We start from the raw sequence: 17,734 nt of genomic DNA, 5'->3' as shown, positions 1-17,734 counted from the left end.
TATTCCTTTTGCAAATTTTTTAGTCGTTAACATTGTTTCAGAAACTTCTTACACCGCCAGTACCAGTTGAAGTTACGACGCCGTGCATTAGAGATTCAAGAGGCCCTAGCTGAAGATCTAGAGATGGTGACAACACTTATGGCAAGCTTAGCCGAGGACAAATTGCGGGAAGATGAGCAACGGAAGAAGGCGCGCATGGAAATGGAGGCTGTTCGACGTGAACTGGAAGAGCAAGCTCGTCTAGAAAAGGAACGTGAACGTCAGCTTGCATTCTTATTCTAGTAAGTGTGAAAGTTTTAGTTTCATGTCAGGTCTCTGGTCAACATTTTTTATAAAGTATATAGTTATTTAGTTATATAGTTTTTTTAACCATAACTTTAACATTGCCATAAATAAAAGAACGTGCTGAGCATCTAGCAGAAATTATACGAATTGGCTGATGATTTTTATGTCCCTGTGTGCTTTCTCAGTATACGAATACCAATGTTTGGTTTTTAAAGAAACACAACATTATTTTGGAAACATTGCACTTTCTTTGGATTCTATACACCTTGTAATGCTCGCCTACTAAGATCAAGAAAAAAACTCTACCTTGCCAGCATTTATGCTGTCTTCTCAGCTCCAGTATCGCTGCTCTCCTGTCAGCTATCTTCTGCCGCTATCATATGACTAACGGCCAACCTGATGATTTGGCCTGTCTGTACAACCCCCTAAATGTTGTACTTGGGTTTCCCTTTGCTTTATCCTGGTTCTTTTCTTCATTTATACTTACCACAGACACCCCCTAATTTCCCAGCAACTTCCAACCAAAATTCAATGATAGGATGATGATAGACAAGTTGCCTGATTTGATCATCATAACTGAAGTCTACTAACCCACTCTGTGAGTTTGGATTTTGTTCATACATACATACATTATCATTATAGACTGTTATGCCTTTCAGCGTTCAGTCTTCAAGCCTCTGTGAATTTACTAAACGTCGCCACAATCCTCGATTTGTAACTAGTGTTGTGGCCTCATTTAGTTCTATACCTCTTATCTTTAAATCGTTAGAAACCGAGTCTAACCATCGCCGTCTTGGTCTACCTCTACTTCTTTTACCCTCCATAGCAGAGTCCATTATTCTCGTAGGTAACCTATCCTCCTCCATTCGCCTCACATGACCCCACCACTGAAGCCGGTTTATGCGTACAGCTTCATCCATCGAGTTCATTCCTAAATTAGCCTTTATCTCCTCATTCCTAGTACTCTCCTGCCATTGTTCCCACCTGTTTGTCCCAGCAATCATTCTTGCTACTTTCATGTCTGTTACTTCTAACTTTTGAATAAGGTATCCTGAGTCCACCCAGCTTTCGCTCCCGTAAAGCAAAGTTGGTCTGAAAACAGACCGATGTAAAGATAGTTTCGTCTGGGAGCTGACTTCCTCCTTACAGAATACTGTTGATCGCAGCTGCGAGCTCACTGAATTAGCTTTACGACACCTTGATTCAATCTCACTTTACCATATTACCATCCTGGGAGAACATACAACCTAAATACTTGAAATTATCGACCTGTCCTAGCTTTGTATCACCAATCTGACATTCAATTCTGTTGAATTTCTTACCTACTGACATCAATTTAGTCGTCGAGAGGATAATTTTCATACCATACTCATTGCACCTATTTTCTAGTTCCAAGATATTAGACTGTAGGCTTTCGGCACAGTCTACCATTAAGACCAAATCGTCAGCATAGGCCAGACTGCTTACTACATTTCCACCTAACTGAATCCCTCCCTGCCACTTTATACCTTTCAGCAGATGATCCATGTAAACTATGAACAGCAAAGGTGAAAGATTACAGCCTTGTCTAACCCTTGTAAGTACCCTGAACCAAGAACTCATTCTACGATCAATTCTCACTGAAGCCCAATTGTCAACATAAATGCCTTTGATTGCTTTTAATAATCTGCCTTTAATTCCATAGTCCCCCAGTATGGCGAACATCTTTTCCCTCTGTACCCTGTCATATGATTTCTCTAGATCTACAAAACATAAACACAACTGCCTATTCCTCTCGTAGCATTTTTCAGTTACCTGGCGCACACTGAAAATCTGATCCTGACAGCCTCTCTGTGGTCTGAAACCACACTGGTTTTCATCCAGCTTCCTCTCAACGACTGATCGCACCCTCCCTTCCAAGATGCCAGTGAATACTTTGCCTGGTATACTAATCAATGAGATACCTCGATAGTTGTTGCAATCCTTCCTGTTCCCTTGCTTATAGATAGGTGCAATTACTGCTTTTGCCCAATCTGAAGGTACCTTACCAACACTCCATGCTAATTTTACTACTCTATGAAGCCATTCCATCCCTGCCTTCCCACTATACTTCACCATTTCAGGTCTAATTTCATCTATTCCTGCTGCCTTATGACAATGGAGTTTATTTACCATCCTTTCCACTTCCTCAAGCATAATTTCACCAACATCATTTTCCTCCTCCCCATGAGCTTGGCTGTTCACAACACCACCAGGATGATTTCCTTTTACATTGAGAAGATGTTCAAAATATTCCCTCCACCTCTCCAGTGATTCCCTGGGATCTATTATGAGTTCACCTGAATTACTCAAAACACTGTTCATTTCCTTTTTCCCTCCCTTCCTAAGATTCTTTATTACTGTCCAGAAAGGTTTCCCTGCTGCTTGACCTAGCCTTTCCAGGTTGTTACCAAAATCCTCCCAGGACTTCTTTTTGGAGTCAACAACTATTTGTTTCGCTCTGTTTCTTTCATCCACGTACAACTCCCTGTCCGCCTCGGCCCTTGTTTGGAGCCATTTCTGATAAGCCTTCTTTTTACGTTTACAAGCTGCTTTCACTTCATTATTCCACCAAGATGTTCGCTTTTTCCCACCTTTACACACAGTTGTTCCTAGGCATTCCCTTGCTGTTTCTACTACAGCATCCCTGTATGCCACCCATTCACGTTCTATATCCTGAACCTGCTTACTGTCTACTGTTCGAAACTTCTCACTGATCATATCCATGTACTTCCGTCTAATGTTTTCGTCCTGGAGATTTTCTACCCTTATTCGTTTGCAGACAGATTTCACTTCCTCTACCCCAGGCCTAGAGATACTTAGTTCACTACAGATCAGATAGTGGTCTGTATCATCGAAAAATCCGCAGAAAACTCGTACATTCCTAACAGATTTCCTGAATTCGAAGTCTGTTAAGATATAGTCTATTATGGATCTGGTACCCCTAGCCTCCCATGTGTAGCGGTGAATAGCCTTATGCTTGAAGAATGTATTCATAACAGCTAAACCCATACTAGCACAGAAGTCCAGCAAACGCTTCCCATTCTCATTAGCTTCCATATCTTCCCCACATTTACCAATCACCCTTTCGTATCCTTCAATTCTATTCCCAACTCTCGCATTGAAATCGCCCATTAGCACTATTCTATCCTTGCTGTTGACCCTGACTACGATGTCACTCAATGCTTCATAAAACTAGTCAACTTCATCCTCATCCGCAACCTCACATGGTGAATACACGGACACAATTCTAGTTCTAATTCCTCCAAATGACAAATCTACCCACATCATTCGTTCATTTACGTGCCTAACAGAAACTATGTTCCATGCAATGGTATTCCTGATAAAGAGCCCTACCCCAGACTCTGCCCTTCCCTTTCTAACACCCATCAAGTACACTTTATAATCTCCTATATCTTCCTCGTTATCTCCCCTTACCCGAATATCACTTACTCCTAGCACATCCAGATGCATCCTCTTTGCTGACTCAGCCAGTTCTACTTTCTTTCTTCCATAAGCCCCATTAATATTGATAGCTCCCCATCGAATTCCATTTCGTTCGCCAAGTTGTTTCCAAGGAGTCCCTCGCCTGTCAAATGGGAGTGGGACTCCATTACTCCCGTAGGTCCGAGGCTTGCTTAAAATGTTCTGAGCTCGGTATATTCATGAAGCAGGATGCTACCCTACTTACACATTGTCCAAGTGAGGATCTCTCCTCTAACGGGTTATGGACCACCGGTGAATTGTATAGTCCTAGCCGCCTGAGCACAAGGAGGGCCATGACTCAGAATATGTCCGAGATGCCCACTCCCATTCCATAGCAACTGGTATCCCGACTCTCAGGACCACTTACTAGGCCACTCAGCCGTTGCCCATGGTTCACGAACTAGGACGTGACTACAGTAACCCACAAACATGAACCATCACAAACATGAGCTAATTTATTTTGACTATTAACTTTTATAACACATACAGTTGAAACTCATTAGGACGTCCCTTTCTAGTGCATTTCCATGCTTATTACTTCATTACTCCTAAGTCCTAGTTCATGTCTTATTAAATACATGCTAAAGAAACATGGATAGCACATTTATGTCCCTCTTTAGTACATTCATAACTCTCACGATATGAGATTTAAATTAGCGTTACAGGCCAAGTTGCATGCATGACACTCCAGCCCCAGCTGGCATGGGTAAGGATCGTTTCTTACAGTACATGTAAGTGATATATAAGTTACTCTGTGTATTTTTAAACATGTCTTGGTTTATTCTGAATCAAATTCTTACCAGGCGAGTTGGCCATGCGGTTAAGGGCGTGCAGCTGTGAGCTTGCATCTGAGAGATAGTGGGTTCGAACCTCACTGTCGGTAGCCCGGAAGATGGTTTTCTGTGGTTTCCCATTTTCACACTAGGCAAATGCTGGGGCTGTACCTTAATTAAGGCCACGGCTGCTTCCTTCCCACTCCTAGCCCTAAATCAACTAGGTAAAAAAATCAAATTAGTGACAACTTTTGTACATTTTACATTTTTTTAATGCAAATATGGGTGTATAGTTCGCATTTCCAAGACCGCTTTTCCTTGATGGTTTACTCTGTTGGTATTCTTTAAATGTATTATTTCTTTATTCATTTCATTAATTATAATTGTAAACACATGTTTCTTTGTCTTCATCATAATTATTTTTATGTTCAAACCTAACTTTTAAGTTTAATAGTGTAATTTTTTTAGCGTGTTTCCTCTTTATGATTTTTTTTCTCTGTCCCCACAAAAACTTTCTAACCAGTTTTGACCGTATATTATCATCATTGTTGTTACTTTTACCTCAGTCATTGTTACAACCTTAAACTACTGCTTCTCTTCATAGTCATTACTATTATTAAGGCACTTGTCATAACAGGGTTCCAATTTTTGTATGCCTTGTCACAAAATGCTGCCACCCATGATCAAAGCCATGTTCATACTTCTTCTTTGAGATCATAATCATCGTCAAAATGCTTATCACCAAGGAACTTCTTAGGTGAAGGAAAAGATGCCACTTACTTGTGCCAGGCTCCTCACTTTTATCTATCCTATCCGACCTCCCTTGGTCAACTCTTGTTCTTTTCCGACCCCAACGCTATTAGGTTTGCGAGGGCTAGGGAGTCTTTCATTTTCACGCCCTTCGTGGCCCTTGTCTTCCTTTGGCCTATATGTTCCTTTTTTTGAAGTGTCGGACCCCTTCCATATTTTCTCCCTGATTAGTGTTATATAGAGGATGGTTGCCTAGTTGTACTTCCTCTTAAAACAATCACCACCACCAAGGAAAAGATGGCAGTCACTTGTCTCCAAATAAGGCACACTTTGGGTGTGTTTGCATACATGCATGGTCACACACCATTGTTCCTAACCACCAGGGAAAACTATAAGGTCCTGGGTTTGATTGACTGTGTGCGGTCTGTCATTGTCATGAAGCAAAATTATTCCTCAGGAAAGGATTCCACGCCTTTTGTTGCAAATCGCATGATATAGATTACTTAGAGTCACACAGTAGCCACCTGTATTGATTGTTGCATTCCCAGGCAAGAATTCATCAAGCAGAATGCCTTGTCTGTTCCAAAAAACCATGCGCATGATCTTCAGGGTTGAAATTGCGTGTTTGAATTTCTTCTTCGTTGGTGATGTCGAACACATCCACTCTAAGGATTGCTGCTTTGATTTATTTATTTATCTGTTATCCATGAAAAAGCCCTACTTTGTCTAGCATATTAGGGCTGTAGGTTATAACTAGTTACCTTAAATAGTAGGGTAGGTAAGGGTTATTCTGCCCGAAGGCAGGTCCGAACCTCTGCAGGGGTGTTCCTGAGCTGGAGTTTACATGCAGTAGGGTGGCCAGTTCCTTTCCGCTCCTCCATTCCCTTACCCCCACCAACAGCGCGTGGCAACCCATCCAACTCCTGACAACGCCCAATGTTGCTTAACTTCTTAAATAGTAGGAGTGATGTGGGAAACCCATATCTAATCTCCTGTAACAGTGTGGTTAACAAATCTTCACCTTCCTCAGCATATTGTGTGAAAAAGGTCATTGAACTGCTGGTGGCTGACCTACACAAGCTTCAACATTTTCTAAGGGAACCAGCATAGGGAAACTCCTTAATAACAACAAATCGCAACAGCTGACTAGTAAACTCTTCCATATTGCAGGGGAGTTTCCCCAGCTAGACATAAGAGTCCCCTTCTTATTGCTAACATCATAAAATACCACTAGACAATCCAAAGAAGATTTTAGATACAAACCACTAAATTATTGATAAAAAAAATACCACTAAATAGTGTTACTAGAACAGATAACGTCTAACTATAAGAAGAAAAAGAAGACAAATATGTTTAACATAGTGGCACAGAAATGTTTTTTAAAAACTTCAAAAATGTTCCTCATGCTCTTTAAAATAACTTGTCCATTGTCGTTTTTAGATATAAATTATTTCTATAGCTGAAGATGTTCCATATAGAGGAACAAAACCTGTACTAATAGATTGTAATTATAAATGTGTGTTCTTGATATAGACAAAACAATAATAAATGTATTGAAAAGGTGGGATATCTCTGTTACAATTGATTTAATGTCAATACGGATTCTTGACAATTAAATTTATTAATTGAAACCTAGGATTTGTTAGACCCAGAAAACAAAAAACAAAACAAAAAGAAAGCCTTGTGACACTACATGGGAATAACTAGATACATAGTCAAGGTTTACAAAAGTTATTGTGTGTTATTTTCTATTGGCACATTTTGGATTATACTCCTTGAATCTTCTAGCATTCCAATACTGCTTTGGCAAGTTGTAAAGCTGTTGACAAGTGCAATTTAATTTTGGGCTTATCAAGAGATGATCCTTGTCCTTTGTAGAATTGCCATGTTTTCATATTGTGCTGGATTACAATTTTTTTAGGCCGTTAATGCTTTGAATATTTGTACAAAACAACTGTCCAATGTTACAGTGAAGAAGCTCGTCGAATGTGGGATCAGCAGGAAGCTCGATGGCGTGCTGATCAGGAAGCTCGAAATCAGCTGATGGCACAAGTTCTAGCGACCCAGCAACAACAGGTTAGTTTCTGTCATCATGTAATTTACTTCTAAAAGAACGAAATACATTGTGCAATAGTATTTATAATTTGAAGTTCAACAAACATTTAAAAAACTGGAAGTTCGGAAGGTTAAAACTCTACTTAAGTCAGGTGTATTTAAGGGTGTTCAAATGCAATAATTTGTTGTTGGCTTCTACAATGACCCACCTTTTGATTGGTTGAAAAAAGCGATAGGCAGTTTTCACAAAAGTGAATAACATTAATAGACATATGAAAGATCATGCAATATGTGTCTGTGTTTTAATAAGTACCGAGGCAGTGATGTGAAGTCACATTACAAAAAAATGTAACTATTACCTATTTGTCTCACATACATAGTTTATCACAGACGGCCACATGCAACAATGCACCTTTTTTTCACAGTCAAACATGTAGCACTGCCAAAAGACTTATTGAACATTTAGATTGATGCTTACACGGCCCATAATTGTAGACATGATGATAAGCTTTTGGGCTTTTAGCATGTCAGAAAACAAGGTGAAATTCTTTACATTCTGGAGAGAACATCTTCAGAAGATGTGGAGCAAACTTCTCTGCGAAACGTAAAAATTTTCACCCTGTTTTCTGCCACATCAAAAGCCCAAAAGCTTATCATCATATCTAAACTTATTGAAGTTAGGATGTTTTCAATTGTGGTACCACCAGGTGAATCGGCAGTGCGGTTAGGGGTGCACAGCTATGAGCTTGCATCCGAGAGATAAAGGGTTTGAACCTCACTGTCAGCAGCCCTGAAGATGGTTTTCTGTGGTTTCCCATTTTCACACCTGGCAAATGCTGGGGCTGTACCTTAATTAAGGCCACGGCCACTTCCTTCCCACTCCTAGCCCTTTCCTATCCCATCGTCGCCATAAGACCTATGTGTATCGGTGCGACATAAAGCAGCTAGCATAAAAATATGTGGTACCGTCAGGAGCCATTACCCATAGGTCAAGAAGACTAGGGCTATATGCGACCAAATATTGTGTACCAGTACCGGACAATCACTTTGTTGAGCATGTGAATGACTCGCGACACGCTACGGAGCCAGGCTGAGTATCTTAGGCTGGAGCGCTGGCCTTCTGAGTGCAAATTGGCAGGTACAATCCCGTCTCAGTCCATCAGGTTTAATTGCGGCTCAGTCTGGTGTTCAAATATTACCCTTCTGTTGATAGATTTACCTACAAATAAACAACTCTGGCAGGAAAAAAAAATTCTGGCACCTTTTTATCTCCGGAAACTGTAAAAATAGTGAGATTTAAAACCATTCTTCCTCTTCCATTACCTTCCAGCTCATTGAGGTTGCAGGTGCTAACTGTGTCCCACGTGTGGATTTGGCCGTGTTTTATAGCCGCATAACTTCGTGACACGACAACCCTACGTGGAAGAATGTATTCATGTTTTTTTGGTAGTTGGTAATATGTTGCGGAAGATTATGAAGAGGAATGTATGGGAACAAACACAAACACCCTGTCCTCGAGTAAGAAGAATTAACCAGACACAGTTAAAATCCCTGAACCGTCCAGGAATGAAATTTGGGTCATTGAACTCAAGGCCTTGATGCTGACCATTCAGCCAAGGAGATTCATAATTAAAATTAAGTCTCACAATGTATTAAATGGGAGGAACATGCAATATCATGTGCTCTTTTTTTTTAGCAACTATACATACAGTGTTTTATATATTTTGTTTCATTTTTGGCAGGAACCCATTATTATGAGAGTTTCATAGTCAAAATTCTGTAGATTCCTGTTTTCAAAAGTGATCCTGTTCTATCATAAAATGTTAGTGTTCTGTTTAGGGCAGAAAACATCTCAGACATTGGTGTAAACATGATATTTATTGTACAGGTAGCAGAGAAACTTGAGCGCAACAGAGAGAGGCAGCGTGCTTTGCTGAGAAGTCGTGAGGAGCTTCTGCTACAAGTAGAGGCTGCAGACAAGGAGTTGGAAGAGGAGCAAGCAGCTGAGAAAATGTCCAAAGAAAGATGCAAGCTGGAAATTGGCAGGCAGGTTGTACAGAAGGAGAGAAGGCGGTTAGAAGAAACGCGCAAGGAGCAGGAGGAGGCCGAGAGGCAAAGAGAACAACTGCGACGAGAGGAGGAGAGGATCCAGGAGGAACTAAGACGCCTGGAGGAACGAGGATATCGTCCACAGGTACGTATCGATTGAAATGTATAAATATTAATCTTCATGCAGGGATCATCATCATCTTGCACTAGATCCAGTTTCTCAGGTATGGTGAATGAGCACTCTCCATTTACTTCTGTCCATGTAGATGTCTTCTTCCATAACCTGCTGCAAATCCAAACCGCATTCAGTTTGATCATTTCTAATCTGATCGATCCATATCTTCCTAGGCCAACCTCTTGATCTTTTGTCTTCAATTTCTTTCTGTAACCAAACTGTAGCTGTTCTTTGTGGGTCGATTCTTTTGAGATGACCAAACCATTTCAGCCTGGCTTCAATACAGGTAATAATAATAACAACGTAAACGTTTCCACCTTTTCAATACTAAAATATATTCACAAAATTATATATTACATGGTACTAGTTTCGACCCATCTAGGGTTCATCATCAGCCGTATTGGAGCAAAGATCACTTTTGGCGAAATCATAAGAAAATGTTATTTTAAAGAATAACAAGTGAAATGAGATGTTATTATGGTAATAGTTAATAATACAAGGAATATACATACTAAGAGGTTTTTAACAAAGAATAAAAAAAACCTACATCGGGCAAACCGGGAGAAACTTCATTATCAGATACCACAAGCACATTAACGCAATAAAATACAACAGGTTTTCAGCCATCGGCCAACACATGCAAGATTATAACCATAATTTCACCAATATTGAACAAGACATGGACATCCTCGTATTAGCAAACAAGGGCCCTTTACTCAACATAATGGAAAATTGCTATATACACCTAGACCAATACTTTAATGCCAGTCACAATCTCAATGAAATCTCAGAGAAACCCAACATACTCTTTGATCTATTTAACACTTTCCTCAGAAACAATAATGCAGCCAACCTAAACTCAATCCTAAATTTAATCAAAGGTACTTTTCCAAGACAATTACACTTTCTCCCGCACCCTTCAGCCCCACCTTAAGCCCTCTTCCTAAGCCATATATAATTATATATATGTCATTTCAATACAAGAACTTACTGATTTCCATGATTATAATTTTTACAACACCCCATTTATACTTTATTCTTTGTTAAAAACCTCTTAGTATGTATATTCCTTGTATTATTAACTATTACCATAATAACATCTCATTTCACTTGTTATTCTTTAAAATAACAATTTCTTATGATTTCGCCAAAAGTGATCTTTGCTCCAATACGGCTGATGATGACCCCTAGATGGGTCGAAACTAGTACCGTGTAATATATAATTTTGTGAATATATTTTAATATTGAAAAGGTGGAAACGTTTACGTTGTTGTTATTATTATTACTTATATATTATTCTCAGTTCAATACGGACCAAAAACATGAAATTCATAACCATTAATTCAATACAGGTCTCACTAAAGTGTTTTTTCACTGGGAAGAGCTGGCGACTCGTTTTTTATTTTGTTCCTCCTTGTTTCCTGAATCATAGTTCTTAAGAACTTAATTTCCACTGCTTGTAGTTTGCTGATATTTCTGTTGATTTGGATGCAGGTTTTTAGACTGTATGTGGTAAATGGTACAAAGAAGCTCCTGTAGAGTATTCATTTTGATCTTAATGGAACTTGCTTATCCCATGGGTTTGACACTGTGCAATTTTAAATCGTAAAATCTATAAGAAGTAGCAGGTCAGTCACTTAAAACTCAGGCAGGCTGGCTCACTTAACTGTTCACCTCATCTCGTAAACATTTTGAGACAGTGCCGAACTTTGCGTGTGTTGTGCTACTACAACTTTTATTATATTTGTGCTACTATTCAGAAGATTGCGCCTTACTTCATATAAGTGACTGAACTTCTATTTCTTCTAGATTTTACGATTTAAAATCGCACAGTGCCAATCCCCATTATCTTATATTGCCTCTTTAACTGTTTTTGTGAAAGACTCATTCTTTAATTTCTTATTTACCTATGCATTGTTTTTGCATTTTATTCGGCTGATGATGACCCAGATTGGGGTCGAAACCGGTACCGCTCCCGCTAATATTTAAATAGAAATGTAACACTACATTTCTTATTTATTTGTATTGAATAGGTTGAACTACGTTGCAGTAGAACCTCGATAATTCAAAATCGGTTAATTCAATATCTCGCGTAATTCGAAGCAGCTCTCGTTCCCGGAAACATGAAGTTCGGTTTTGCATGTTATTTAAATCGTTTAATTCGAAATACGGATAATTCATAATTTGAAGAATAATGTCGGTCCCGTTACTGAAATTCAGACTTTTAATTCGAAACTGCCTTTACATTTTGAGAAAAGTAGTAATTTACAGAGTAATTTAAATTCAAAATTTCGCCGCGTCATGAAAGAACGCGTCTTCCGGAACGTGAAGGGGTAACTTTACGCACTTTCACTTACTTCGTCGTGTCTACAGTGTGCTTCATATCTGCTATGTTCGAGCGGAATCATAATTATTTTGTATTGGGCGTTTTTAGGACGCAACAATATCACGTAGCAGGCAGTGTGGGGAGAAGTAGAATCCACGAACACTGGCGATCCCGACAGTTGGCGAAAAAGCGTGACTTATAGCATATAATCAATTCGTACGCACCAAACTATATTGTCAGTGCCGATGAAACTGCATTGTTTGTTTGTTTTATTTGTTTAAATGCTGATTCCAAACGGGTTTATGGTTTTAAAGGAGAGAATTGCCAGCCCGGATATGTACTGTGTTGCTATGCAGTGCACACTGCACACGGAAGCGAGACACTTCCTTCCCCTGTCATAGGAAAGTTCGAAAATCCACGATGTTTTAAGAGCGTCGGGCACTTTCCATGCCAGTATAGGGTATCTAAAAATGCAGATAGTACAGTCATCCAAAAGATACAAAGTAAAGCATTTGCACAGCGGAGCCAGCATAATTTTTTCTCGTCTTTGAATCGTGTTTTTCTTCCTTTCGTTGCGTGAGGTTATGTTTGTGATTGTTTTATACAAGAGCATTTTTTGAATAATGTAAATGCACCTTGTTGGATAAATTTCTGAAATTGTGTTTTCCATGGCATTTGAAAAGTTTAAACTGAGAATCAAGATGATTGCATACATTAATGGGCCTTAGAAGTACCATGGCGGGATATCGTACAAGTATAGTCACTGTACTGTTGTAATGTGAACGGAAGCGAGAAAGCCATAGGAAAGTTCGATGAGTCGCGATGTTTTAACGGCATCGGGTACATTCCGTGCAAGCAAAAGCATCTAAAATGCATACAGTACAGTAATCCAATAAATAAAGCACTTGCACAGGGGAGCCAGTATAGATTTCTCCTCGTCTTTGAATTTTTTTCTTTCTTTCAATTTCATTGCATGAGGTTATGTTTGCTGGTGAGTTATCCAAGTGCATTCTTTGAATATTGTACATGCACCTTGTTGGATACATTTTGGAAATAGTTTTTTCCATGGCATTTGAGAGCTTTAAACTGTGATTCAAGGTTAATTGCATGCAGTAACGGGTCTTAGAATATATTGTGACTCCGCAAGGGTTGGCACTTCCGAAGTACGCGTAGGCGGTTAATTCGAAGTCCAATTTTTGCGTCCCAACGACTTTGAATTAACGAGATTTTACTGTATTTGTTATTTCAATTTAATTTCGGTAGGTTAATGTCGGACGAACAAACTGACGTATGTGTCAAATTCGTATGCTGCATACTGTTCACTGGCGCATCTCTTAGTGAAGAGATATAAACTTCATGTTGAATGGTCCGTATTGAACTGTGATTACATATAAAATTAAAAGTTTAGTTTAACAGTTCCACCTTTTCAATACAAAATTTTTGTAATGCAGGTTACATTACAAATGAAACATTTATTTGGTACTAGTTTTGACCTGAGGGCAAGGTCATCATCAGACAACAACACGAAATGCACAACATATTAAATAGTCCATAAACAATGTACATATATCGCAGAAATATTGCGGTTTGAAGCTATAACGTTAAAAGTTGAAAATGAGACAGTCACAATGGAGATAAAAGTTTTAAATTATGCATAAATTGCATTAAAGTAAGGCACTTAGCTGCCGTTGAAGAATGATTCAATTTGATCAGTCTGGATGCCGAAGATCTTGAAAATTTGTGTATCCTTCTCTATAAAGTTCTGACAGCTGTAAGTCATCGTATGTTAGCAGTGGCATTTAGAAAACAGATTATGCATACGCAGTGAACAACGTGGAAACATGGTACATTGATGTCCAAAGAGCTCCTAGTTTAATGTTGTTAATAATAATAATCAGCTACCGTGTGCAGACATTTCAGTTTGACGCCATCTGGCTGTCTGCTCGTCAATTTCAACGTTCCGTTTTACTCTAGGCCTACTAGATGGCAGGCCGAGTAAGCTGAAACTCTCTTGGGCGTCTATGGCTGAGATTTAATGAATTTTGTCGGGTAAACACCAAATGTGTCACCAGAGATCTTTTACATGCCGACATCGTACGACATGGAGTGTCGAATGGACTTTTATCCGCCCTTCAAACATCCGACTACCTCTGCCGGGTTTGAACCCGTTATCTTGGGATCCGGAGGCCGACACTCTACCACTGATCCACAGAGGTAGCTGTTTAATGTCGTTAAACAAGATATTCAGAACATATTAATGCCCTAAGGTATAAAAAAATTCTCAGCAGTAGGTCAAGACATGCAAGATTACAATCATAATTTTACTAACATAGAGCAAGATATCAAACAAAAGCCCCCTACTTGATATAACAGAAAACTGTTTTACACATTTAGATCAGTATTTCAATTCAAACTACAACCTTAACGACATTTCAGAGAAATTTAACAAATCAAAAATTGATTTTCCATTCAATTCATGGTACCTTTCCACAGCATTTACTCCTATTCCCACACCCCTCAATCCCACCATAAAATAGCCCACCCTCACTTCCCCCTCCCTTCCCTGTTCTCTCCGATCTGCCCCACCCCGTTTTTTCCCCTCCTTTCCTGATCTTCCTTCCTTTCGTATCAGTTATGCAATACGTCCAACACATCGCAGCGCAAGGTGAGTCACATATTATATTTTTATTATGGATCAGTTCACTTGTTTCTACATTGAACTGCAGATCTTCTCCACCTACTTCACAGAAATAATTTGACTTTCAAGCGCAGCTTTCGCCCTCAGTTTTTTAAGAACATTAAACTTACAGCTGTCAAAACTTTATAGCGCAGGATTCACAAATTTTCAAGAATCTCCGGCATCCAGACTGATCAAATTGAATCATCCTTAAGTGGCAGCTAAGTGCCTTATTTTAATCCAATTTATGCATAATTTAAAACTTTTATCTCCATTGTGACTGTTTCATCTTCAACTTTTAACATTATAGCATCAAACCACAAAGTTTCTGCAATATATGTACAATGTTTATGGATTATTTAATATGTTATGCAATTCGTGTTGTTAGCTGATGATGACCTTTCCCTCAGGTCGAAACTAGTACCAAATAAATGTTTCATTTGTAATATAACCCGCATTACAAAAATTTTGTATCGAAAAGGTGGAACTGTTAAACTAAACTTTTTATTTGATATCTCTTAGTGAAACTGGAAAAGACTTATGCATGCGCCTGGTATCTGGTAGAATAAAATGCAACATACCAAGCGAGTGGCTGTGCGGATTGGGTCACGCAACTATCAGCTTTCATTCGGGAGATTGTGCCTTTGAACCCATCTGTTGGCACCGTTGAAGATGGTTTTTGTAGATTCTCATTTTCACGCCAGGCAAGTGTACCTTAATAAAGGCCACGGTCACTTCCTTCACATTCCTAGCCCTTTCCTATCCCACCGTTGTCATATGACGTACCTGTGTCGGTGCGACGCAAAGAAAATTGTAAAAAATGTAGCCAGTGTAGGCTGTGTTACGATGATCCAAGGTTCAATTTATGGGTTTTGAAACCTCTGACTTTTATGAAACTTTGAAGCAGACTGGTGATAATTGCAATGAGAATGGTTTTGAATAATGCTTAGGCATTGATGACGGTGACCCAATCTACCAAATTCGTAGCTAGGGGGAGATCGCTGAAGATTTCTATGCTGTGATCCAAAATATGATGCTGGTGATAACAAAGAAGCGGTTCCAGATGGTCTGAAACTATCATTGGTTGGAGAGCACAGGGACGACATTACCTCATTGATAGAAGCCCTGTCAGATCTAATGGTGACTGCTTATTATGAACATTTTTGGCAGTTTCAACCAATAATTAAACGGACCAATATATATAAGAAAAGCAACTGGATACTTTATCAAAGCAAAACCCCTGTAAAATAGCGTGTATATAAAGCTGTTCCCACTAAAATGAATACCCCTGAAAGTCTTTTATTGTCAATAATATTTCTAAGATTCATGATATTATGGGCAACCTGTAGCCCTAGTAGTCCATTAAATGTAGAGTTTACTGATTCATTATTAAAAAACTCTCAGGTAGGTCTGTGTGTTTGCACAGGCTAATTTTGAGAACTGTCTTACAGATTTTGATGCAGTTTTCATCATTGAGTACAGCATTTATTGAGGAAGGTTGAGGTGTATAAAACATTAATCTAACACAAAAGAGAGCTAAGCTATAGTGATTTTTGTAGGGGAAGTGAAAGAAAGAGCAGCTGTATGAGAGATTTCTTGCCTTGCCCTGCCTAAACTGTCAGTATGTTTAAAAATAATCATTGTTGAACATAAAAATCTCTACCAAAAATTCTACTACCTCAATAAGCTTTTTTTTTTTTTGCTATATTTTATACTGATAAAATCAACTTTGTGATTAGAAACAATATTTTGAGAATAATTATGTAATCTTTATCAACATGAATTGTTTAACCTTTACAGTTCATAATTTGCATGAATGGTTTAAGAATTATCATTGTTTTAGTGAAAGCAAAGGTGGCTTAATATCGCTATGGAGAAAGGTATGATCTAAAAGGCAGGCAGCTGGGTAAGCTTTGCACTTAGCTATGTATGTACATTTGGAGGAAAAGGACTGTAGTCAGTGTCAAATGGGAAGCTGTTTCCATTGCGGTCATTTTTATGAAGTAAATATATTTTGGCCTAGCACAAGTGATATTTAATGCAGAGCACAATGCATTGAGTGGGTGGGATAAATGTAATACAGAAATATTTAAAATCCTTATACAGTATTTGAATCAGCCTTGTCAATACACTTATTAATGAAAGAAAATTATTTATTCAACCAAACATGTTTCAGGAATTGAACAGTGGGTGGGATAACACAAAAACATAGCAGCCTCTTAGTTAGACTATCCTAAGTATCTTTTCATTGCCAAAACGCTTCTCATTCGACACAGACTATACTGCTGTCTGCGAGAAAATTTTGTAAGTCTTATCATCATAAATTCAGAATTGTTCCCGTATGAAGCTAGTCAATACTGTGTGTATTTTATTTTTATAAATAAACTTCTGCAAGACTGAGCTATGTATATCTGGATACGATATTTTAACAGATTTTCATAACCCAATCTTATAATTTTTCTTGTTTGGAATCCTCTTCTGATGCACTGTTTGATTTCTACATAATGTAATTTCTGTTTTTCTCCTCTAGAATGTTGGTCGAAGACGAATCTTGTGGTGAAGACAGCCTCAAGAATGGTCTCCTCAGTGAAGATGGAAAAATTATGTTAAGTAGGTCTGTAAGTTCCTTTGTTGCAAGCAATACGCAGCCAAATTGGGGCTGAAATTGCTACCACAAGTGCTTTAAGCTAGTGCTGTGATCACCTTTTAATTAAGTGCCTTAGAAAGTGCCATAATTTATTAACGTCAACTGCCGAGCATTTTTTCCCAGCTGAACGTCTTAAATAGAATTTAAGGCAAATGGGGAGAAGTAATGTTAGGAAATGGAAAGAAATATGTAAGACAATTTCTGAACAGAATAGTTCACTCATCTCAGAGAAAAACCTTTCATTCCTCTCTCTCTCTCTTAATAATTCTTCATGTCCTACAGGAAATTGTTTTTAACCCTTAACTATGGACATGCAATATAATTAATAAATAAATAAAATATTAATATCGTATGGACGTCCGGTCAGCATGACCGCGGTGGAAAAATAAACACGTGCCACCCCTCGCTTATCGCCCTCCCAGTTCATTTGCTTGCAGTACCTCTCTATTTTCAGAAGACCTCTCCACTGTACTTATCTGTCATAAGTAACCAT

The 17,734-nt window shown here is 38.7% G+C and overlaps 1 protein-coding gene across 2 annotated transcripts in view; it reads left to right on the top strand.

The window, feature by feature from the left end:
- The window catches only part of LOC136886093 (trichoplein keratin filament-binding protein), a 47,394-nt gene extending 29,868 nt beyond the window's left edge, over positions 1–17,526 (top strand). Inside the window, exons 6-9 of one of the 2 annotated variants that reach the window (XM_067158817.2) lie at positions 42–281; positions 7,283–7,388; positions 9,256–9,561; positions 17,125–17,526. In XM_067158817.2, coding sequence (XP_067014918.2) covers positions 42–281; positions 7,283–7,388; positions 9,256–9,561; positions 17,125–17,154 — 682 coding nt within the window. In that variant the 3' untranslated portion in view covers positions 17,155–17,526. The remainder of the gene's footprint in view (positions 1–41; positions 282–7,282; positions 7,389–9,255; positions 9,562–17,124) is intronic. The other variant, XM_067158818.2, reaches the window with a different exon arrangement.
- Positions 17,527–17,734: the final 208 nt, after the last annotated feature.

This window comes from Anabrus simplex, chromosome X, assembly GCF_040414725.1.
Source record: "Anabrus simplex isolate iqAnaSimp1 chromosome X, ASM4041472v1, whole genome shotgun sequence".
Taxonomy (NCBI): Eukaryota; Metazoa; Arthropoda; class Insecta; order Orthoptera; family Tettigoniidae; genus Anabrus; species Anabrus simplex.
Note: the sequence above shows the minus strand (reverse complement) of the source record. Positions and strands in the feature narration are given on the sequence as shown.